Here is a 25,500-nt window from a genome sequence, read left to right as displayed (position 1 = left end):
CTGGAGACGGCAGTGCTGCTGCGTCCGTTTCTATGGAAAGCCCACGGAGATAACGAGACTCTCCCGTAGCACGGCCGACAAAAAGGCGCTTTTTACGTTGAATGGTTTAGGGAGGCTTCTTACCTGTGTCTGACTCGCTGTCCATCTGCATGTCCTCCATCAGGCCTTGCCGGCCCCAACCTGCACACACCACACGTGTGATAGTGTCCAGGCACAGCCCGTGGGCTGAATCTGGGCACAGGCCCTGGGGGAGGTGGTGCCAGCTGCCCACCACCCTGCTTGGGCCCAGGGTCCGAGCAGAAGGGCGACCAGGTCCTCTCCGGTCTCTGGAAGGAGTTTGTGTATGAGCAAGGGCCTGATGTTTAAGCTTCATTAATCCCACTGTCTACGTGCCTCTGACAATAGCTACTCCTTTGCACAAAGCCAAAAATAATTTTCCTAAAAATTGAAAACATCCTAATGGAGCTGCTAGGTCCTCAGAAAGTAAACACTAAGTTACCAAAAGCTTTGTGCTTAACTCACGTCTGTCTGTAGGCCACGTGTCCCTGAACTCAGGCGAAGTCAGCGTGAGGTCTGTTGAATGGCGTCCCTCTGGCTCAGTCCCAGGTGGAGAAGGGGTTCCCTCCCACGGCCCAAGTGGAAAACCTGGTATCTTGAGGGCCACTGGCTGGAGAACTGGGAAGGGTCCTTCCACACCGGAGAGGAGATGAACCCTAGTCAACATGGCGATTGGGGACCACCTAACAAAGCTTGAAAGCAAGACACGAAAGAATAACAGTGGTCCCGGGTACCCCAAATGAAGGAAGCATGTCCCAGGGAAATCTCAAGAATATTGACAGGAATTCTAACATCTTTAGTATTCACAAAAGTAAGGTACAGTGTGCCTGGCAACCAATACTAAAATACTAGGCTTGCAAAGAACAAAGAACTACAGGTCAAAATAGGGAGAAAAAAATCTATCCATGGAAATTGCCAAAAATTACACAGATGATAGAAACAGGACATTAAAATAGTTTTTATGACTGTAGTCCTTATATTCAAGGAGCGAGGGAAAATAGCTTACATGTTAGTAGAGACTTTCAACATATATGAAGGCACAAACCCAACATAAGAGATGGAAACTGCAATGTCCACAGTGGAAAACACACTGTAAAATACGGGCTTTCTTGGCCACAGACGTTGGAAAGCCTCTCATCTGCAGGTGTTCAGCAACAGTAATATTAAAAGCAGCCTTTCAGTCAGAAGGAAATGGATCCTGAAGAAAAACTGCATCGACGGAAAAATTAAGAAAGCAAAACACAAGTTGTAAGAGTAAATATATTTTTCTAATAATTATTTTACAAATACCTAATATTTTATGATTATTTAAATCTTTAAAATTAATCTACTGCTTAAACTTTAAAAGTAGTAACATAGTATAGAATTTATAACATAGACAGGAAATAAAATCTATGACCACAATACCATAAAGGCAGAGGGGAGAGAAGGAAGTGTACTTTTGGAAGGTTTTTATATTCTATATGACGGGTAGCATATTATCACTTGAAAATAAATAGGGATATATTTAAAATATTTTTTTGACTTTGTTCTCTCCTTCACTTCTTTTTTTAATTTTTAAAATTTTTTTAATTAATTTTATTTAGTTATTTTTCAAGTACAGTTTTTTGTCTATTTCTCCCATCCCAGCCCCCCCCACCCCATGCTCCCCACCTCCCCCCCATTTCCACCCCCCTTAGTTCTCGTCCCTTTGTCCTTTATACTTGTTCCTCAAAATCCCTCCCCTTTTTCCCCCTTAAATTCCCTTCCCTCTCCCCTCTGGTCACTGTCCCCTTGTTCTCTATTTCAGTGTCTTTGTTTTTATTCTGCTTGTGTGTTTTGTTGTTTAGCTTCTTGTTAAAGGTGAGATCATATGGTATTTGTCTTTCAACACCTGGCCTATTTCACTCAGCATAATGCTTTCCAGTTCCATCCAAGCTGTTGCAAGGAGTAGGAGCTCCTCCTTTCTTTCTGCTGCATAGAATTCCATTGTGTATATGTACCACAATTTTTTGATCCATTCATTTACTGATGGGCACAACCCTAAGATAAAACCACCTAATAAGCCCAAAAAAGGATATAAAAAATAAAAAATTCTCAAGTAATACAAAGGGAGGCAGGATATTATCAGTAATTACATTAAATGTAAATGGTTAAAGGACAGCAATTGTCACATTGGCTTTGAATGTCCTGATTACAAGAAACCCATTTCAAATATAAAGGCATAAATTGGGTAAAATTAAAAGGGTGGAAAAAGACGTAAAACGCTCACACTAGTCAAAATGAAGGTGCAGTGGTAACTAATACCAAAGTGGGTACCAGAGCTGAGCATGGCACCACATACAAAAAGGACCCTTTCATGGTAACTAAAAGACCATCATGAAGATGGTTCAAGTTCACCATGAAGACATAACAACCCTAAACATTAACCAACAGCTAGTAGAATTGTGTGGAGAGATTCTCAAGTCCACAAAGACACCGATTTCAACACCGTCTCCTTGGTAAGGACTAGAACAAGCAAACAGAACATCGGTGAAGACAGAGGAAACCTGAACAGTGCCGCTACCCAGCTGACCTACGGGACATTTACAGAGTTTGCCACGAACAACACCAGAGTACACACGTCCCTTTAGAGTGAACAGGGAACATTTATCAAGATGGGCCATATTCTGGGTCAACCCAACTGTTCATCAGTAGGAAGAAACCAGTATTATGGAAAAGATGATGAACTACAGATAAAGCATCTGTAATAAAAATTAAAAAACGATAATAAAAAAATGATCATAACAAACTTGCACAATTGCAAAATCTGTGTTGATTCAAATACTTTTTTTGGAATTGTATTTTCTTTAAGTGGGGCACAGAAAGTGCTATATTTAAGAGAGCAAAATTAAAGCAATATAAATCAGTTGGCTCTTTAACAAAATTCAAATTTCAGGTGATTTGTATCTTTGTAAAACAGGGCAATTTCTCTAAAAGTCGATTTTCCAGTGCCATATGCTAAAGTAATTATAATATCACTTAATTTAATTGGCACTGTTTACGTACATCTGTGGCATGTTTATACAATTTGGTTGTGTACCTTTGCTGAGTTACCTGTTAAGGGAAATTTCAGGGGGGAAAGGGGTATTCTGCAAAAATGAAGTTTCCTGAAAAAATGAGTTTTCTATCCCAAAGTGAATGTAAATCCAGAAATAATTTTGTCAAATGCTTTAATGGAAGCAAAGTTTTAGGAAAAAATTATTTTAAAAATTAATTTTACTGTCAATACTAAGAGCTTTGAAATATTTTATCTAATTTAATTCTTACAAGTTTGTGAGTTAAGCATTATTGTCTCAGTTTACAGTTGAGCAAGTTCAAGCTCACATGGTTTAATAATCTGTTGGAAGTCACATAATTGCATAGCAGCCAAGAGGAACCTTCTCAATCTGTGTCCAGACATTTTTTGTTAACCTCATACTGAAACTTACACATGATATAACCCCCTGGATTCACACCCAGAAATATCCACTTTTTAACATCTCTTTTGGTAATTGATGAAATATTCCCCTAACTGGAAAACAGCTGAGATTTGATACCATGAAATGAACTGAACAGGTAAAGATGATGAAAGGAAGGAATACATATTTCCATAACATATTTTTACCAGAAAATGTACTTGCTGAAACTAAAGGCACTTGAGCTCATCTTATTTACAAATTCAGAACAGGACTGCCCCACTACACTAAAATATATCCAAGCTCTAGCCAAGCATTGACTGGAAAAACAAGTGATTTTTTTTTAAACCACATAAAAATCTACTCTCAATATTTTGTAAGCATTCCCCTACAATTTCCAACTCTCTCTCTCTTCCTGCTCTCCATGCGTGCACATACGTGCTACCACTGAGACGAGGTTACATTGTATCTGCCCTTTTCCATTCTTCACTATGTATCGGCAAGTTCTTCAATGTGAGCAATTAATTTACACCATAATTTTTAGTGGTGGTTTTGACTGTCTTCTAAAGGACACAATTTACTTAACTAGTCTCTACTTTAGATGCATTTAATAGTTTTTCTTTGTTAAAATGTAATATGATAATTATTCTTGTAATACAAGAGTATGTCTCTGAGCTTTCTAATTAGCTCATTAGTATAAATTTCTGAAAATGTAATTGCTGGATCAAAGAATATTCACATAAATTTTGAGACCTAGTATCAAATTTCTGTGTAGAAATATTTGATTTGGAGTCCCTCTACCCGAATATGATAATCTCCCTATACTCTTGTCAACAACTGATATTATCAGTACATTTTTGGTATGAAGAGGAAATGGTATCTTTTTGTTTTTATATTAGCTGAACATAAGAGTATGATCTTTTCATATGCCTAGTTGCCATTTTTAATGTATTTCATTCTTTGTTATAAACTTACAATCATTCGGTCAAGTGCCTTAACCATTTCATCAGTTGAATTATAATTTTATTGACAGATTAGGTGAAAATAACAAACTTAGAAATTGTCTTGGCACAGAAAAACAGGATTCAAACCTGCATTTCTTCAAGTCTTGCTTTATGTCCCTCAGCAGAGCTGTGTGGTTTTGTCCTTCACTCAACCATGTGTCAGGGGCCCCGCGGGCCGGTTTCTTTCCCACCAGCTCATCCTCCCCTGCAGTGAAGGATACCACATAACTAAGTCCTAGCAAATGAACACGCCCAGCCCTGGTTCCAAAACCCCCACCGTGTTCATCTTTCCCCAAGTCCTGTCTGGGATGAATGGACTAGGAAAACCTAGAGGAGCCTGCACCCATAAGATGTGGGGGTTACATGAGAGGCGACCCCTGAGCAGGAATATCTGTGCTGTGCTCTGGGTGATGAAGAAGTTAGTTGTGAGGGTTGGGTGTGTGTGTGTGTGTGTGTGTGTGTGTGTGTGTAAGAGAGAAAGTGAGGTCAAGGGAGCAGATAAGCATTTTCCTAAAACAGAAATTGGTTCTAGATTGGGGTGATGCCGTAACAAAGCCCTGAAAGTACATGTGAATTCAGGGCTTAGCAGCTGAGCAGCAGGGCTGTGAGAAAAGAAGACAGAGCAGAGATGGATCAATAGTGTGAGCCCACGACAAATATTTTTTAATGTCGGCTCAGATTGCCGGGAAGGCTGCCTGTGTGCCCACTGAGACTGCGGGGAGGCTCAGAATCACGGTGTGCACCGGCTGCCCTTGGTGTCAGAAGCAAGGTGTTACAGGAGAGAGGTGAGACCAGGCAAGAATTAGCTGGTTTCTCTGTAGAGAAACATGGGAATGGAGACATTTTAGTGATCAAATTAAAAAAAAAAAAATCCTCACAGGTTTGGAAATTGCAACTGCTTCTCAACCCGAAACAGTAATAAATATGTTTGAGAAAGTCTCCCGAGCCGCAGAGGCCCAGTTTACTCTCTCTGATGAGCAGAGAGTAAAAGACCAGCGCAGCCCTGCAGCCTGGATCAAACTGTTACATCGATGGCTTCCCCAGCTGGTTTTCAGACAGCTGTAGGCTGGCCGCAAGTATGTTCACACACGTGCACACACACCCACACGTGCACATGTGCACAGAGAGCGCGTGTGTACCAGTGAAGGCAGGGAGGCAAGGAACGAAATCAGGCTTGGGAAGTAGCACAAGGACAGATCTTCGGCCGTGGTTATTAGCAAATAAAACTGACTAGGAAGAAATACAAACATCCACTGTAGTTTGGGGATAATTATATTTGCCAAAGAAAACAAGAGCAAAGACTAAAAATGCCTCTGCTTGTTAATTCTTTATACAAATATTGGGGTCCTTAAACTTACAAAGCAGGAAGCAAATTACGAAAGCAGATGGTTCACACCTGTATCTCCTGTGGATAGCCACGCGGGGGAACTCCTGCAGGGGGCGCCAGCACCCAGAAGTCGGGCTGGAGGGAGCTCCCTCCAGGGAGCAGGGAGTTCCGCTCTCCAGCAGGACCAGGGATCTCACAGGGTCTTCCAGGCAGGGAGGAGCTGCTGTGTCTCTGGTCCCCTTTCCTGAGTGTGAGTGTCATTGGGGTTGCCTGTGCTGTCCCACCACTGTCTGTTGGTGCATATGGGCAGGTCATAGGAGCTCATGACGTGGCATCACACAGAGACCCTCAGCTTTGAGCTTTATGTGATGGCTGGGTGGGGCTTTGGGTTTCCTGTGGAAAGTACCATCTGTGGGTGGAAAAGACAAACAGTAAAATGGAGATTTGGCAATAACACTGGCGGACTTTAGCAAAGACTGGGGTCCTCCAAGACCTGTTGTCTCCTGTTCCTGGGCAGGCAGCTGGATCACATTCCCCAGCCTGACCTTGCAGTTAGATGCGGCCTTGTCCTGAACTTTAGCCAATGGAATGTGTGTGGACATAATGTCTGCCGTTCCCTGTGCGGTCCATAAACACCTCCTACCGGGATCCCTCTGTTCTCCCTCCTTCCCTCAGCTGACTTCAAGGAGAGACTCCCAGCCCCCAGGAGGGAGGAGAGCAGTGTGGAGGGGCTGCCGATTCCCAGGACAATCAGGTAGAAGGCAGGGATGTCTGCTTTGGACTTTGGTCGGGAAATAACCGTTTTAATGTATTTCACACAATAAAAGTTGGGAGTTTTGACTGTTACAGTAGTAGGTGTTTATTGCAGAAATATTTTTTGAAATATATTGTGAATCTTTTCCTTTGCACTTTTTAATATTTGGAGGTTGTCCTTGTGAATTGTTCAAGAATCCAATATGAAGGGAACCCATACATTTTTTCAGTTGATTGTATCACTTAGGTTTAACTTAGGTTTCAATAAAAAAAATCAAATGTGTGTTAGTGCCTAGTTCTCTTAAGTCAATTATAGTGCACAAAGAACTGTGTGTTATAATTTCTAAAACCATTTCAAATGACTCACAAAGAGTAGCAGTTTGCCAGGAGAAATACTGAAATTGCTGCCACAAGTGATAATTTACACCAGGGAGAGAAATATGTGACTTGCCCTTAGCTTTTGCATGATAGGGGAGAAGAAGTGATTGATATTAGGTTATTCACTTATGGGTAGCTCACCTGTGTTTTATTTCTTACCCTGTCAGACCAAGAAGATCTACCAATTTTATTAAGGCTGCTGATGTATTCTGTACGCACAGTTTTATTGCCTGGCGGGGAAGCTGCAAGATGTTGGCAGTCCTTACTAACGAGCACTTTGTGTTTCCTGTGTCAGCAGATTCCGCAGATTAATTCCCTGCCTTTGACTGATGGAATTGTACTGAGGTTTAGGGTTCTAATTTCTTTAAATGCTTGTAAAAAGCAGGAGGTCTAGCATGTATATGTAGTCTAATATCTATATGTGCAGTTATATAGGTGTGTGTGTGTGTATATATATGTATATATAAATTTCTTAGGCAAAGCTTTGTCTGAAACTGATATTAAATTTTTATCTGATTATACTCAACACACTGTTTATGTTTTCATGTTTGTAAAATATTTTTTAAAACCAACACATGATTTGAAAACAAAAGGTAGAACATTAATATTCTGGAGTTGGGAAGTGTAGGTTGTTTTCTTTTAATTGTTTTAAAACTTATTAAAATTAATAAATTCAATGTCAGTGTTGAACAAGTACTCTGGGTTTTTTAGATCTTGAAATAATAATTTTAAAAGAGTAATTGAGCCCTGGCTGGTGTGGCTCAGTGGAATGAGTGCTGGCCTGCAAACCAAAGGGTCACTGGTTCAATTCCCATCAGGGCACATGCCTGGGTTGCAGGCCAGGTCCCCAAGGGGACCTGAGAGAGACAACCACACACTGATGTTTCTCTCCCTCTCTTTCTCCCTCCCTTCCCTCTCTCAAAAAAAATTTAAAAAAATCTCAAAAAAATAAATAAAATCTCAAAAAAAAAGACATAAAAGATCAACTGAAATAAATATTTGATCTTTTATTTTGTCGTAAAGCTCAAGATAGACCAATTCTTTGCAAGAATAGAGGAGGTATCTTTTCTCTCTTGATTATTGGCTCAGGGGGAGGTAACGAGCTCCTGAAAATGTGGAACCTCGGCCCCATTTAACAAGAAGCGGGCACAGAGGAAACCCTGCACCCTCAGAGTACTCAGAGCTGGGAGGCCTTGAGCGGGGAATGTGGTGGCAGGCAAACAGGTGTGAGCAGAGCAGGACCCTAGGCCGGACGGAATGTCACCAGGGTGGAATGTCCGGGAGCCTAGCCACAGACAGGGATGGGGTGAGACCTCCCCCCCACTGCTGGTCCTGTGGCTTAGATTCCTTGACCTTCCACGTGGCTGGTCGTGCGCTTCTGGACCCTCCCCTGGCCTTCTATCCCCTAACACGCGGCTAGTCCTGTGGGAGACCCCTTAGGAAGAACAAGGGGGCCAGAGAACAGCCTCATACGACTCCCGCCCAAGCCCTGGCACGCCCACTTCTTTAAGTGTTACTCCCGCACAACAGCGAGGTTCCGGGCGGCGTCAGATGATCGTAGGAACAAAGAGCCCCGGGTCTGCTGACCACAGCGACAGAGTTTCGGTCAAACTAGAGATACAATCTACGCCTCAGGTGTGTTTGTGCTGCAGGCCCAGAAGGGCAGCAAAACCAGACCGAATACTGCTGTGGCTGCATCGGGACCAGCTGCAACGCCTCCTGGTGCCGATCAGTCAGCTGATGAAAGTTCTTTTGAGATCCTCCCCTGGTGCCTCCAGTAAAATCTTCCCCCTTAAAAGCCCTAAGGACAGAGGGCCCGGTGCATGCTCTTTCTCTCTCTGGAGCAAACCTGTGTCTTCCCCCAGCCCCTCCTTTCTCAGGCACATGCTCCCTGAAGCACACCGGAGCCTCCCCCTCCCCTCTTCCCCTCAGCCCCCTCTCTCCTGAGCTCCAAGGCCCTTCTTTGCCTCTGGGACATGTCTCCTGAGCCCGTGCAGCCTAGCTGGCTCATTTCTTCTGTGGGTCCCTTACTCTCCTACTATGATGTTAGAAATAAACTTCGACTTGTAAAAGAGGAAAAAAAAAAGCTTGGAAAAATTTTCAGAAAACTAAGTGAACCTTGACTGAGATTTGCTCTAATCATTCTCATAATATTTTTATCAAGCAGTTGCTAGTTCCTATAAGACTAGGTGACGGTCTCGATGAAATACATAAATATCTTTTATCTAGTTTTATAGCACAACTGTATTGGTATATCAAATATTTGAGCATGCCTATTATTTATAGGAAAATAACAGGTTTTGAAGAAAATCATCAAAGAAGATTACTATAAAAATCCATAATCATGTTGATTTTATACCACGTAGAAGTATGAAGATAAAAGTTATACTATGAAGCATTGTTCTCTTTGTAGAGGTAAAAAGGAATGTCCACTGTGTCAAATTATTCTGGGGGAAGTTACAGGATGAGTTATTTTGTTTTTTTTGTAGAGACCGTACTTAGGAGAACTGAGGTGAGCAATGGGTAATATCATTTCAGTAACTGAGGATGGCGGTTAGCTCTGTAGCACATGGGTGCAGCCCAGCGTAGCAAGTCCTGCACCCCCGTTTTTGGTAGGATGAGGTTTGTTACATCATATTATATTTAGCCGCTTGAAAATTAAGTAGGTTAATTTCAAATCTTATGAATAGCATGCATTAATTTACATGAACTACTTTAATTATCTTTCACTGTATCATGAGATAGCAATTTAAACCGTTGTCATAAGTCCCGTGGACTTCCTCAACAGAAGGTTTCCTGTGAATTTGCATTACCTAGTTTCTCCTGTGTAGCCAGGGAGAGACCTTTCCTCATAAATCAGTCTTTCTGGCTTATTAATCATCGCGCAGCCCTTCAATGATCGCACCATCTGTATCCCTTTCCCTAGTAGCTTACAAACACGATTTTCCCTTTGCACAGAATTTATTACCCATTCTTAAGTAGGCTGAAGATAGAAATTGCTTTTTGGAAGAGACGCTTGAACATTAAAACGTCTCTAAGAGCAGTCTTATCTAGATCTGTGTTGATCCCGCTATGTATCAAAAGACAACTTAAAGCCAGAAGAGATCTGAGTGCATCTTTTAAATTGCTTTGCACTTCTAATATACGGAGCTACGTTTGACGAGATAGTGCTAATAAAATGACAAGATTCATCCCTTATATAACCTCAGTCTTGTATTATTGTGTATTGTCCAAAAAATTTTTCCAAAGGAGAAACGTATATTTAAAGAGGAAGTAGAATTTTTTTACTGGTATAAGTGAGCATAATATTTCTAACCTGTTTTTCTTTCCCTAGAATTACACCATAGTAATTACAAGCATCTAAAGTAAACTGTGACTGCGCAGAAATGAACACTTCTGAGCGCAAAGGGAGCGGCTGATAAGTTTCTGGGTTGGTGAATTATGTGTAACTGGTGGGGGCTGATTAGGCAAATGGCCAAGACTGTCTTCTTAACAGAGGAGAGGTTAAGAGTTTATTCTCCATGTGGACAAGTTGGCTATATTTTTGTTTCATTTCACTTTTTAAGTCTTCACATGAGGATGTGCTACGGATTTTAGAGAGAGGGGAAGAAGGGAGGGGAGGGAGGAAGGAGAATGAAAACAGGAGAGAAACAGCGATGTGAGAAGGAAACATCAGGTGCTTGCCTCCCATGTGTGCCGTCCAACGGGGGTCGAACCTGCAACGGTTTGGTGTGCAGGATGGCACTCAAAGCCAGGTGGCTTTATTTTGGCCACAAGGTGACCTAACTTCGGCTTGATCTAACAGACAAGATCTTGGCTCAGGAAAAAACTATACGTGCATTTATATTTATACACACATACATATATGTGTGTATATGTATTCTCTCTATATATGTGTATATATAGTCTATGTGTGTGTGTGTATATATATATAATCTGTCTAGAAGGTATCTAGCTGTGCAGTATGAAAAATAGAGACATTTATTGAAGAAGATACAAGAAACATTGTCCATAGGACAATGACCCCTCAGTCCCCTTCAAAGTAGGCACCTTGGGACCTCACATGGTTCTCCTAGTAGCCATCAGCTGCCCTGTCGTATTTTCCTGAATCTCATCAATGTTCTGAAAACTCTGTCTTTTGAAAGGTGATTTTAGTTTTGGGAAAAGCCAGACATCACAGGGCACCAACTCTGGGCTGTAGGGGAGCTGAGTCACCTGGGTGAGTTGATGTTTTGCCAAAAAACTCTGCACTAGATGTGATGCATGAGCAGGCACATTGTTGTGATGAAGCTGCCAATCACCAGCTGCCCACAGCTATGGCCTTCTGAGTCACCTAAATGGTGTCCATGGAGGAATGTTCAAGCTTAACACAAAATCTGATGCAGATTCGTTGCTCTACTCGCTCAGTCACTTTGAATGTGATGGTCACACAGTGCACATGCGCACTCAATGGCATCTACCACCCCCACTGACTAGTGTGATAAAGTGGTCACTGTTCATGCATGTGCATTCCAGCCCACTCTCCTTGGCTGCCAGGTTATAGCAAATGCCACGTAAGCCTTTCTTGTTATGTCAGGGGTAGCTGGACTTTTTCCAGACAGTTCCTTATATACATATTATATCCGAATAGTGTGCAATGAATTGGTATCTTGACCGAGGAAAGACAACACACTGTTTTAGACACATTTTCAGTCCTCTTTCTCCTTCTTCCACATTCTTAACATTTCCTTCATGAGGGAATAGACCATGCTGGAAACCATGGTGGAAAAAACCAGACTGATAAAACTGCGAGTTAGTATTTCTTGTTATGAGATCTTCCAGTGAAGCTGCCATACACATGTTTTGTATGTATGATAAGCTGTCTGCCTTAGCACATTTTTTCCTTTATATGACTGCTAGAGTTTAAGGGTTATAATGAGTGTCTTTAATATCTCTGTAAATTGTATAAACTCTCAAAGGACTTTAATTGAGGGGGATTCAGTAGGCTGAAAGAACAGCAGAACTCTTTTTTACCAAAATAAATATCTTTTATTGTAGACAGCTCTAAAACTTGTTTCCTATTAAATAGGTAGTTCTTTCTGGAGAATATCAGTTTGCATCATTAGACACCAGGATTTTCAAATTTTCTATTAAAATATTCATGATATGTAAAATGTGAATGGTACTAGTCTCTTCACACATACGAAAATAACATTTTCACTCTATTTATTCCGGATGAAATAACTCTCTTTCAAGACAAAGAAGATATATGTTTAGATGCAAACTTTTTACATTGCCTTAAACACTAATCAGGTAAGAGGAATAGAATCCCTTTCAAATTCTCACCCGTCAATATTCCTCTTTCACATTTTGCTCACTGATTTCTGCAGCCTTAGTTTTGGGTGTAACAGTGTATTAGCCAGGCTGTCTCAGCCATTTTGGCATTTTATCAGTTCTACGAGACAGATGCTAAATAGCGTGGTCTAAATTGAAATCTCTGATGACCCTCTGGAGACGGGTTGATAGCAAGAAGCACGCTCGGGCGCTTAAATCCGCGGTGTTTTCCTACGTCTGACTGCGGGAGAACGCTTTTGAGTAAACCTTTTTAGCTTTCACATGTCAAGATTTCTTTTGTATCATTTGATTATTGCATCTAATTTTGTTAGGAAAGACTATCAATCTTTTTTTTTTTCCTAGAGCAGCTGATCTAAAGGAGCACCAGTCAGTGCCTCATACTTTAAACAAAACTACTGAAATGAAATTGTGTGGACCAACCATTGCTTCTAGGACTCTTTGAAACTATAGAGACAGCATTTTGAAATGGAATCGCATAACCAAGTGTGCTCTGTTTTGGTTTTAAATTCAAAATGAAGTAACCATAGATCACTTAGAAATCTTCGAGGATTTCTCATGTCACGCAGCATCGCAGGGACATTTCTGAATCTTGCTCTTGGATGCTTGCCTGAGAGAAGTCTAGAGTCTTCGAAGCTGAGGTCATTGTTAAGGTGATAGGCTGAGAAAAATAGGCCTTGACATGTGGACCGGGGTGTGTTTCCATGGTTCCTTTGGAGTTCAATTTATCAAGAGTGAAATAAGGAGTCTGTCTGCCTGTGGGGTCCCTCCCAGCGGCCAAGTGGGCATGTTTTCTGACAACGCCGTGCCCTCGGTGTTTGCTGAATTAAGGGACTCACATGCTGAGCTACAGAGGTGCAGACGGATCTTGGAGGTCAGCCAGTGTAATTTTTTAGTCTGACATGAGGACGCTGAGGCTCAGAGGGGTCCCGCTGCTCGCCACGTCGCAGGGCAGCTCACCCGACCCCCAGCTCAGGTGTCCACGTTGTACTGCCTCTTCAGGAGCTGCCTCGGATCAGAGGGGCTGAGGCAGGGCCTGGTTTGTTGGCAGGCAGAAAAATTTGTCCAGTACTAAAGTCTTCTAAATTTTTAATTGAAGTATTTGTCATGTGACTGCATGTTACTCCGTCTACTATATTTCTCATTCTACCCACCTGAAAAATGAAATATGTTATTTGGTTTTTTTCATAATTATGATGATGTTGGTTTAAATGGAACTTGTTACAATATTCATAATATTTTTTGCTTTTATTTATGCTAATCATATTGAAACTATTCTCTGCAATCAGGCTACATTAATTTATTTCATTTTAAGTATCACATAAGCCTTAGATTTTAGCAAAATTTTCCTATTCATACAAGTGAATTTCAAAATTCAAAAATGTAGGTTTTAATGTGAGAGGTTTTACATAGAAAGGAAAATATACATTTGGTCTTATTGGTAGTGAATTTTTGGCTATAAATTTGTGATAATAATAGTTATTTAGATCTAGGAAATATACAGAAAATACAGACAAATTAATTCTAATTCAATAATTAATAACTACAAAGGTTATAGACAAACCTGTGGTACAGCAACCAAATTCTCAGATAATTATTTCTAATTAATATTGATGGCATTCAGGTCTGTGGGGAATTACAACTTATTTCTGCCTGGTTGACTGAGCAGTGGAGGTACTTTGCAAGACTAAATAACATTTTCTAATGAGAAGGGACAATGCTTTAAAACCCAGCTGTTTTATCTTTGAGTGTGTGAAATTCTACGCATCTTCCTGTGGCATTTCACCCTTACTTCTGTAGATGATCATGGGGGTATTCTCCCACCTTCAAAATGATGTCTATCTTCAGGATAAGATATTTGAGTTATCTCTGTGTCTCTAGTCACACCAAACCCAGTGACCTGGAGATACTATGTATTCATTACATTTTTCAATGTGCAGTTGATATATGTAGTGTCTATTTTTGAGCCAATTTTTAAACCCTGACTCTATGACAGATTTTTTGTTCAAGCATCATAGAGTCTTAAATTCACCTTTATAAGTGCCTAATACCAAAAAACATACTTTACTTTGTCTGGGCCTCTTAGACATTTGTTATAAATATATCTTCTATTCTAAAATTCATCCTGGTACCATAAGTGATGAAATAGTTAATGAATTCGCGTGTTACACCAATTGACATCCTATCACCACTCCATTTCCAGACACCATGAACTTCACCCTCCTTGAACATTGCACCTGGCCAGCAACTCAGACCCTGCCTGCCCCTCGAGCAGGTGGCCCCAGGTGGCCTGCCTGGCCTCACTTTCCTGTCCCACCCGTTCCTTGGTGCGCTGTCCTCAGCCTCGGACCCCATCCTGTCACTCTGGCTCTTTTTTTTTTTTCAGGGAACTTTCAGTCCTAACCGACCTGTGTGTGTCACTTCCAAAAGTGTCCTTGTCGTTTGTTGGTCTCTCCGACACCTGCCTTTCCCCGCGTTCCTGCCATCTGGACTGTTCTTTCTGTCCCCATACAATCCACTCACTATTGAATCTCCAGGTAATGACTCTGGTTCTCAGACTTTTTTCAGTTTCCTAGATTTAACCCACCATTCTGATGACAGACAAACTTTACCCATAGCCTAGACCCTCCCCTCCTCCTGCCACAGTCATTTCCATACAGACTGTGGTTTGATGGCCAAGTCCAGCTGTTTATCCTGCAGGTATTTCAAGACTAATGTGAGTCAGGTAGGATTATGCCTTATTGGGAAAGGCTTTTTAGGAGACATGAGGTTTGTGCTGAACATTGAAGGCGATTGGTAGTCATCCAGGAGAATAAGGAGCGTGGAGAGGGAGAATTGTGAGTTGACGGAATAGCACAGTCACGGGACGAGAGAGCCGGCCGACCTGAGGTCTGCTGGTGTGCGGGGATGCGTCAGGCTGCGGAGGAGGAAGAACCGAGAGGTCCTGGTCGGCTTGCGAATGTCTTCCTGTCGAGTGTGGATGGGAGCTGGTCTCTGGGTTTTGAGATGTGAGATTTCATTGGTTGATTAGAGCAGCCATTGTGTGGTCCACAGAGGAGTGATCCAGAGAAGGCCAAGCTGGAGGCAAGAAGAGCAAGTAAAGACACAGGCACTTTCCTACAAAAAAGTTAAAACCTTTAAGTCCCAAATAAAAATGGAAACAGAGATGGTGAGATTATTTGCCGTAAACGCAACTGGTGGTTAATATCTTAATTGATACTAATTTGGAAAAGACATAAGCCTAGAGTTACCAACAGATACATGTGGCATTTGTACTAAAATGAGAAAATGTTCACCCTCGTTTGTTAAACATAGAAATCCAAACTGAACAGCAGGAAGATGCTATGGACTGGGTGTTAGGTCCCCCAGATACAGACCCTGAAGCTTCGGTCTCGATGCGGTGGGGTCTGGTGGCGATTAGGTTCACGAGATGACCTCGTGAGAGGGGCTCCAGGGCCGAGCTGGTGCATTAAAAGAAGGAGAAGAGAGGCTGAGGGTTCTGCCTCCGCCCTCGAAGGGCAGCGGAGAAGGCAGCGTCTGCCACCAGGAAGAGGGTCTCAGAACACAACCGGGATGGCACCTCGGCCTCCAAGAGCTGGGAGAAGGTGACGTCCCGCCATGCACATCCCCGAGCCCACGGTGTTTTGTTACAGCAGCACGGGCAGACCAAAGCAGATCTGTTCTCCTACTTAATTAGCAAATAACTTTATCAAGCATCACAAAATATTCATGAATTTTGACCTTGCTATCTCATCCGGACTCTGAAGGAAATAACATAAAATATGAAAATTTCAATATGTCTGAAATGTTTCCAATTTATTTTAAAAGTCAAAAAATGGAAATAATATAAATTCCAAATATACTTGCAAACAGTTGGTAAAATATTGCCTAGCCATGAAAAGTCAGATTTTGATATTGAGAGCAGCGTCGAAATATAAAATATGAAAATGTGGTGTATACATGTGGTGTTTGGAAAGTCTAGAAGGGGAAGCACAGAAGTATTAATAGCTGCTAGACTTATAAGTGGCTCAGTGAGATTTCCCTCCATTCTGCAGTTCATTGTTTATATGACTTCAATAGGTTATTTGCACCTTCGCAGGCTGAAGCCTGCTCTGTGTCCGCCTCAAGCCCTCCTCATGCAATCTGCCACGTGCCCTAGATATTTCCTCTATGGATTTTGGCCCAAACCCAGTTCTTTAATATAGTTACAGAGGTCATTTCTTTCAAGGCAGAGGTACTGGGGGGCAAATTGTTGCCAGCATGAAGGTTCTCAGGCGCCCCGAGACAGCAATTGAGAGGAAGCCCCAGAGAAATCTCCAGACAGATTTTATGAAGCGTACACCCGAGTGCAAGGGAGGCAGCCCAGAGGGCAGGAGGGTCCTCTGAACGGGCTCAGGGGTTGGCTCTGCCTGGCTGCTCTCGTAAGTTGGGGGTGTAGTGGGCTTCTACAAAAAGACAGGCTTAAAAAAAAAAAAAAGAAGGTAGGCGTGCAGAATTTTCCATTTCAGGGTCCAGCAACTCCCTTGCCAGCTGTGTTGCCTGGTAACCGCGTTCTCACCTGTGCTGCAGGAGCAGGAGGACGACTGCTCATTACCACCACCCTGGGGAGGTCACACGGCAGTCAGCTGAGCATGTGGGCCAAGTTCAAGTGGACACATGGAAGGCAGAGAAATTCAGCTACCTCTGCGTTTTTGAGCAGGGCGTGGAGGGGTAGTGACACTTTTGCTGTCACTTGTACCATGTTCGCTCTGACCACACGGTCCTCACTTGGCTTCCTGGCCACAGGATATTCTCTGTTCTTGGCCCCAAGTCCCTGCACTGTCTGAAAACCACTTTCCTACTCTGTACCAGCTCTCTGATTTCTGCCAGATTAGCGAAGGTCTCTAAGCTTTGATTTCCTTGTTTGAAAGGTCATTTCATATGGGTTTTGTTGAAATCCATGTTTGTAAAACCATGAACACCATTTAGCAGGTTGTGTTATTATTTTTGATGCCCCCACCTTAAGGCTTTTGCCTTCTCTCTCACGCTTGGACTGCGGAAGTTCAGTTCAGATTGGCCATTGTGACTCCACATTCTCCCAACTTCAGGCCATGCCCTTAGATCTCAGAGGGAGACTCCTCCTAAAACCGGCCTCCCACTCTTACCCGAAGGCCTGGCTTTAAGGACTCCGGAGTGGCCTCTGTATGAATATTCACATTCCCGCTCTTTCCCGGCTGTTGCTAACCAGAACATTGCTATTATAATGTTTCGTTATATCATTAAATTGTTATGTTGTTAAAGCTTCTTAAAATAGCTACCTGGCCCTAAGGGCTCACTGTTGTTAATGTTGAGCCGCACCTACCATTATGACCAGATCCTCGTAGTGCGGTATCTTGCAAGCAATTCCCTGGTCATTTGGTGACCTCGGGCGTTGCAGAAGTTCACAGTGTAGTAAAAACAATTACATCAGCACATGAGGCAGACACTGAATTACAATACTTTTGACTCAGAAGTCTAGGCTAACGAGTACACAGTGGCCAGTCCTGGACCTCACATCCCAGGGCTGCGCCCCTCAGAGGCTACGCAAGTCTTGCTCCCCGGCGGCTGACCCACTGTGCTTTCATGAATCCAAATTTCAGTCAGAACTGATGAAAACAACAAAATTAATGTCTTTGTTTCACTCTTAGTGCATTGACTAAATGGACCAATTGGAATGATGCAATGTAGATTTCCCACTTGAAGTTGGGAAAGGCATTTTTCTTAGCACTTTATTTATGCTAAAAAATAAAACTACTGAAAGAGACTTTCAAGCTATAGGACAGTTTTCGAGAGCCTTAAATTCCTTCCCACTGAATGCTAGTCTCCCATCCGCCCAACAGTCGGTGACTGAGCCCCGCCTCCATTACCGCACACTCAGCAGACGGAATTTTCATTTTACAAAGAAGGGAGAAAGATGAATAATCCCAAGCAAATTTTAGGTGAGTTAAACCAATGGGGGAGGCTTGCTGTCCACAGCATAAGTAATAATTTAGCATCTGGAAAATATCGAAAGGAAGTCCGCTGGCCTCCACGCTGGCCGCGAAGCGCATTCAGCACCACGGCTCCCGAGTGCATTAGATTTTATTAAAAGCATTCTGCTGCAGCATCCACTCTTCCTAATTGGTTTATGGAGAGCCTCCACCATTCGGGCGAGTCCTAATTGCATTTCCCCACAAATCTAGTTTGATTTATGGCTCCCTATTTGCTCTGTATTATTTATAATAATAAATTGGAGTAAAATCCTTAAAATATCGAACAAAATTTACAGCCATTGTTCTACAAACATGGTACTCATATAAGGGTTCTTAACAGTTTCTTTTTATTGTTTTTAAAGTTCAGTCAAGTTACACCCCTCTGTATGATTTACAGTAATGAAGTCTTCACTCTGTTTCCTGAGGTCAGTTATATTTCCCTGGAGTTTTTACTATGGATTGTTAGAATTACTTGGAATGGATGGTATATAGAGTATTTAAAAAATAGCATGTCCTCCTAGAAGGTTCAAGTGGATACATTTCTCTTTGGAACAGAAGAAAATACTACCTGAAGATACAGTGACCGAGCACCTGCGTAAAGGCAGGTGACGGCCCTGCTGCACTGGCAGGTGTCCCCCGTTCAGCTTGAGTCATCTGTGACAACTCAGGAAAACCCTGTCGGTCTCTTAAAGAGAAGTGTGCTCGTTACTAGAAGTTTGAGTTCAGGAGACTGGAATATAGGATAAGAGACAGAAGGAGAAGTAAACTGATTTTAAGATCATTTTACAAAGAAGGGAGAAAGATGAATAATCCCAAGCAAATTTTAGGTCAGTTAAACCAATGGGGGAGGCTTGCTGTCCACAGCATAAGTAATAATTTAGCATCTAGAAAATATCAAAAGGATGGCCAGCAGGTGAGGAGCAGACCAGCAACCTAATACTTAATAGTTGCAGCTGAATTTTTCAGTGAGGAACTGGGCCTTTCATCTCTGCTGGAGCACGCAAGGGGCCCCCACAGTGTCAGCGGAGCTCTGCCCCGTGAGCGGTGAGGACTGTCTCTGCCCTTCCCCGCTGGGGTGCGGTCCCAGGGGGCCTCACAGAGGGTCAGGAACTTGACTGCACCCCGCAGCAATGCGCCCGCCCCTGCGTCTGGGGAGCAGGGACCGGGCATTCCTGCACTTGAGAGCTGTTCCTGCAGCCCCACCTCCACCCAGTATTAATGAGGAGCTCCCTCCACGGGGCTCAGCTGGGGCCAGGCTGGGGACCAGGACCTCTACACCCACTGGCAATAATGAGGCGGCGCCCTCCCCGAATCTCCGCCAGAGAGATGTCATATTAAAGCAGCTGAAACAGAAGGTTTAAGGTCCAGAGTCACCAAATACACCAACGCCCACGTTTCAACAGAAAATCAATCAGAAAACGTCACACCAAGAATCAGGAAGATCACAAAGCAAATGACAAAAGACTGTCGTAGATGCCACTCCCTCCCAGCCCCTGGCCACCACCATTCTTCTCTCCCTGTCTGTGAGTCACTGCTTCCGGTTTCCACAGTGAGTGAGGTCATGCCGTCTGTCTTTTTGTCTGACTTACTTCACCTCTAGGTCCACTCATGCTTTGCAGACGGATTTCCTTCTTTTTCCTGACCATTTTCTGTGGTACACATACCACACTTTCTTCATCCAGGAAAGGTTCATTAAAAAAACGTAAAAATGTCATATCTTCTGACCAGTAATCAGTACTACACAGTAACAGTGCATGCATGCACACATGAGTACACACACATGCACAAGCACACACATGCACAAGCACACACGTAGGAAGCTGTAGTTGCACTACAACTTCCTACACATCCGTGTGTGTGTGTTGACTTAACTAGGCTGTCCTTCCTCTAGGTTATGTTCTGCCTGGGGGCATTACAATGAAATGGGGATGTGATAGAAGATGGTGGTTGTTTTTTAAACATAACTTCTTGGCAAAATAAAAGCCGTCAGTTCTTTATCAACTTCCACAAAATGTGATTCAAGATTTACTTCCTGGTCCATGAATTGCAAAAGCCCAGGAATCAAGCTGCCCAGTTCTCCTTATGCTCCCAGAGTTGAGAATGTTCTGCTCTGTCCACAGCGCCCAGCCCACAGGTCTGCACAAAGCAGGCGCTGTGTGCACAGGGTTATTTAATAAGTGAATTTAGCCAAAAATGGAGGCCGTGGTGAAGAAAATTCACAGTTTAGTCAATGCCTTTGCTAGCTGCCTTCTACAACCCCTCTCTGCACTAATCACCTTAATGAGATATTTCTTAATTTCCCGCGGAGGTCCCAGTATTTGCCTTTATATGTACATTAGACAAAATGTATTTGTCATTATCTGATATACTTATTATATTACAATACTCTCTTTGTTAAAACTAAAGTTTTTAATGGAAATGTGAAAATTAACATAACTTAAAATAATAAGATACGACATAAATTATTGGCAATCTTGTCCATATCAAGAAGTAATGATATCATCATGTTTTTATTAAACTAATGAGTGATTAGTATTTACCTTTTTTTAAACATGGAAAGATTCCCGTCAGGAACAATACAGTGAACTACAATTTTCTGAATAGTTCACTAATCACTTGGAATTTTTTAACCTAATGAGTTGTTAATTCACGTAAATGTTACACGTTTAAAAGATGGACTCATTGTGAATGACTCTATAAAATATTTCTTCTTCAACAGAAATCTCAACTTGGGGGATGAAAGATTCTCATGTAATCTATTCTAATGTTACTTTCTCCTAAGTTCCTATTAGCATGCGTGTTATACACATAGTAGAACTGTCATTTTTGTTTTTAAACTTTGTTTTTTATCATCAGTAAATTACATCACATTTTTGCAGTTTTGTTATTAATATCTTAACATGGGAAAATAGCCTACCATTTTATGTATGGAGAAAGATTTAAAGGAGGTATTTTAAATTGACTGCTTCAGTATTCCACCAAGTAAATCAGACTTGAGACTAGAATTTGCAATTATCAGGAAACTGGAAGTTTTAACGTTCTGAACTTAGATGCCTTTATTAAAAAAATTTTAAACTAATTATCAGCCTCTTCTTCCTTATAAAGTGATATTCTAAAGTCACATTTTCTACTACAGTAGCTTGAAATAAAGTACACACTTACCAATGATTATAAAATAACTCTATATTAGTGAGATTTTTGTTGTCCATTATTAGTGACTTGGCCTATATCATTTAGATATTTTATGCAAGCTGATACTTAAAAAAACCACCTTCCACTGTGTGATTTTCAGTGTGGTTTAAAATCGGATTCCTGTTTTGTTTTCTTTGAAGGTGAGAGGCCCCCCCTCTGCAGGAGCGTTTAAAGAGAGACCGACCAAGCCCACAGCATTCCGAAAATTTTATGAGCGTGGAGACTTCCCCATTGCCCTTGAGCATGATTCCAAAGGAAACAAAATAGCGTGGAAGGTAAGTCGGGGCACAGCTGGGAGAGCCAGCTGCCCCTGCTTGCCAGGGGACGTCTCCCAGTGCCAGACCAACGTGGCTGACGAGTAAATAAACTGGAGTGATTTCTTAGCACATGGAAGGCGATGGGTAAGCACTCAGAGAAAGAGCCCCCACCCCCGTGTCAGCTGTCCACCCTGGCTAACAATTAAATTATAGCCTGCAAGAAAGGAAATGACAGAGTCGCCCTGCCTTAGAGAATTGCCTGGTGCCCAATTCATCTCTGTGTTTGTGAGAACTTGGCAGCCTGTCCCTGTTTCAGGCGGTTCCACCAAATGATGAAACTGGTGGCCGGATCTGGAGAACCACCACCATTCATCTCCCCCTCCCCACCCCGGGTTTCACCTTCCTGCAGGACGCTTCCCAGTGGAGGCTTTAATTACCTAAATGGATAGGTCAAGATCAGCTGCTCCCTGGAAATGCAGAGTGGAATCAAAAGAAGTCAGATGCTGGGCGCAGCTCCCTGGTCTGCAGCACGTGTCAGCCACGCAGCCGCTGACACGCGCGCCCTGGTGCAGGCTGACCTCCGCTGCTGAAACCATTACAGCTCCCACACTTTTTGGACAGAAGGTTAATTGGCCTCAAAACCAACGTGTTGCCTCACGGCTCCATTCTAATGTGGCCGTGTTTCTTTCTAAAAGGCTTGCTGATGTTATTTGTAAAAACTTGCCAGTCTCTTAACTGGAGAAGGCTGTTACATTTAATTTGAAAAATGAATGCTGATCTCTAACCAGTGTCTCCAATTTAATTGATTCTTGTTATCCACGGCCTGGCTGTGGGTGATATTTATCAGCAAAAATGCCTTCTTGGCCTAGAAACAGCAAGGCCGAGCACACGTGTGAGAATCACCTCTGGTTAAGGAATGTAAAGGTTTTTGCCAAATATCATTTAAATTAAGCCATTGACCCATTTAACTGAAAAGTGCCACAGTAGTATCTGAAGGTGAACGTGGGAATTATCTGTAACTAGTAACAAAAACATTTATGTTAAAAGATAAAATGATCAAATTGAAGAATTCATCAAAGTAGCATAGAAAGATTCATTAAAATTAACCTCTTCCTTCCTTTATGGGAAAAAAAACTAAAAGAATTGTTTGCATTATTTCTAGTGTGTCTTAAATGTTTTCATATAATTATCATTTCTGAATCTTGAGCAGACAACTGATGTTCAGTTATTGAACTTAGAATAATTACAAGTTATTTAGCAAGAGAAATCTGGAGGGGTCCTTGTTATTGAAATTTGTCATAATTTTTTAGGATGATGAAGGTCATCATCATGCTTTTAATCGTCACTTTTAAAATGTGAAATCTGTTATGTGAAAATATGCATATGAGAAAAAATGATAGGAATTGTAATTAATGTAGATATTTTCATCTTAGTATAAGTACATATTCCCAACATGCTACCATGATTTGGGGGGTCATTTATATTTAATTAGTTATGTGGATTTCATGCTTGTCTATTTACTGTTTCATACAAGATAATACAGTGGAGCTTCTTAAAACCCGATTCCTGCTGAGTAAAAGAATATGCCATGTTTCTTTATAGAAAGTGGGTGGATTTGGTCTAAGTAATTATAGCACATAAAAATCATGTGAATAAAAAGGATGTATACATTTTTGACCTGTTCAAATAATCTTATCAGTAACTTTTAGAAATGTCAAGAGACTAGAAGAAATTCATCTTGAAAATAATCTTTGAAAATTGTCTTTGGTAATCCAACAGTCAGAAGGGATATAAATTGCTTTTCTTTTTTTTTATAGCTGTATTAATTCTTTTAAGCCCCTATTGCCTACACTGCTGACTCAGCGATCTAAAATGGCAGGATACAGTGGAGGCAACTTGTTTGCTGCCACTGGTAGAATAATAGCATTTGAAGAAACATCGTATCCTGTAACCAGTAGATTCTCTCTTTTAAAGCTTTTCTAAACCCATCTCAATTGTACTATTTTACCACGGAAAAGGAAGCATTGAAATAATTAAGCATAGGCTTAGCATTCCCATTTACTCCCTGGCACAGTCACTGCGGGGACAGTCTGGTCCTTGGCAGCAGCGCAGGACTCCACGGTGGGTGCCATTCCTAAGGAAGGGGCCTGGCATATTGAAGGAAGCAAGCAGGCCCGCCTCCCCCGACCCCCTGGCCACCGGCACACGCACGAAGACAAGCCCACGCACAAACCGACGCAGGCCCCAGCGCTGTACTTCCCCATGTGTGGACGGGGGGTGGTGCCTGGTTGGGCAGGCGCCTCACCTTCATGTCATGCCGCACTCCTCACCGAAGGCTCCTGAGTAGCTGCGCTTCCCCAAGAAAACACTGGTCCCCTTCCCACACTCCTGGTGATGGCCCGGGACAGGCAGGGAGTTTGTGCGTGTCTGAAACAGTGCGCACAGACAAGGGGTGAGGAGGCCATTTCCTTGTCTAGAATTGTAGGGGCCTGGGACCCGAAAGTACTCAGGAGTCACTGCTCCGAGTTGTGATGAGGGTGGACCAGATCTGCAGCATCTCAGCCTCCTTCCTAAAAGGGGAAGCAAGTGCTGATGGGGGATCACTGCGCAAGATGTCAAAGTCTCTCCTCCTTATTCCCGGTTGGCTGGCTGACTGTCAAATTGGAGATCACCAGAGCCTTGAAATGAGGCTCTGAGGCTGTGTTTCATAAACAGACAGCAAACAAATTCGCAAATAGAAGCGAGACTAACATATTGTTTAGATTGTTTAATCTCTAAGCCAGATTTAGAGATGGGTCCGTGTTGTTGTTGCGTGTTGAGGTCTCTCTGCCCAGGCCCTGAACTGACATCACAGTTTCTTGCCCGTGGGCACAGCCATTCGTTCCCCCTGCGGGATGACAGGGCAGACGCGGTGCTGCGGTCTGTGCAGTGTCACTTATTATCGAGGTGTCTCTGAAGATCAGAGCAGCGAGGAACGCAGCTTCCTCTGTGGTGGGAAGGCCCCGCATCTGCACTCGTGTAGCACAACTAACCAGATGTGGCCATTGAGCACTTGAAATGTGCCCGGGGAGGCTGAGGAGCTGAACTTTCAATTTTAATTAATTCTAATTTAAATGGCCACATGGTTACCCTATTAGACAGTGCTTCTCTAGATAAAGATAATGGCAATAAAAAAAAAAAAAAAAAACCCCTGAACCTGCTATCCAGACAGAATGTTACAGCTACGTGGGAATTACTGTTAAAAGGAACAAATAGGACTGATACGTACATTTTTGCCCTGGCTGTCGTATCTTCTCATATATTTCTTGGTCAATATGGAAAAGTTTTGCAAAATATTTGTAGTAAAATTTTCTAGGTACTTACCAGTGGCGAGACGAATAGATCTGACCTAGCACATGAAATCAACTAGGCAAGCTGTGGCATGCTTTTTTATTTTTCAATATTCGTTTTCTAATATGGCAAAGAATTCCTAAATAGCGATGGTTAGAGCCATCAAAACCGTCATCATTACTCGAACAGTTTGAACCTGCCCCCTTTCATGTGTTTCGTCGACTCCGCTAACATTCGGGAAACGTGACTTTGTTCCGCTGGTGGTGACAGCTTCCGAATGCAGAGCAGAGGCGACAGCCAATGCAGATGAGCTAACCATTCCAAAATCTTACAAAGCAGGTAACTGGCTGGAACAACGGACATTGGAAGACTGTGTGTGAGTTACCACATCTTTAATGTCCATTTTCCAACGTCCTGTGCTGGAATGGGACTAATACCACTGACAGGACAGTGCCAGGGTGGAGG

The 25,500-nt window shown here is 42.4% G+C and overlaps 1 protein-coding gene across 1 annotated transcript in view; it reads left to right on the top strand.

Annotated features, from left to right (window-relative positions):
- PACRG (parkin coregulated) overlaps positions 1-25,500 on the top strand; it is a 382,996-nt gene that overhangs the window by 29,349 nt on the left and 328,147 nt on the right. Inside the window, exon 2 of the mRNA XM_053668777.1 lies at positions 21,589-21,723. Within this exon, the coding sequence (XP_053524752.1) occupies positions 21,589-21,723 (135 nt within the window). The remainder of the gene's footprint in view (positions 1-21,588; positions 21,724-25,500) is intronic.

This window comes from Artibeus jamaicensis, unplaced genomic scaffold (genome assembly GCF_021234435.1).
Source record: "Artibeus jamaicensis isolate MK-2021 breed Jamaican fruit bat unplaced genomic scaffold, CSHL_Jam_final contig_497, whole genome shotgun sequence".
Taxonomy (NCBI): Eukaryota; Metazoa; Chordata; class Mammalia; order Chiroptera; family Phyllostomidae; genus Artibeus; species Artibeus jamaicensis.
The sequence above is the reverse complement of the archived record's forward strand: the minus strand, read 5'-3'. Positions and strand labels throughout refer to the sequence as shown.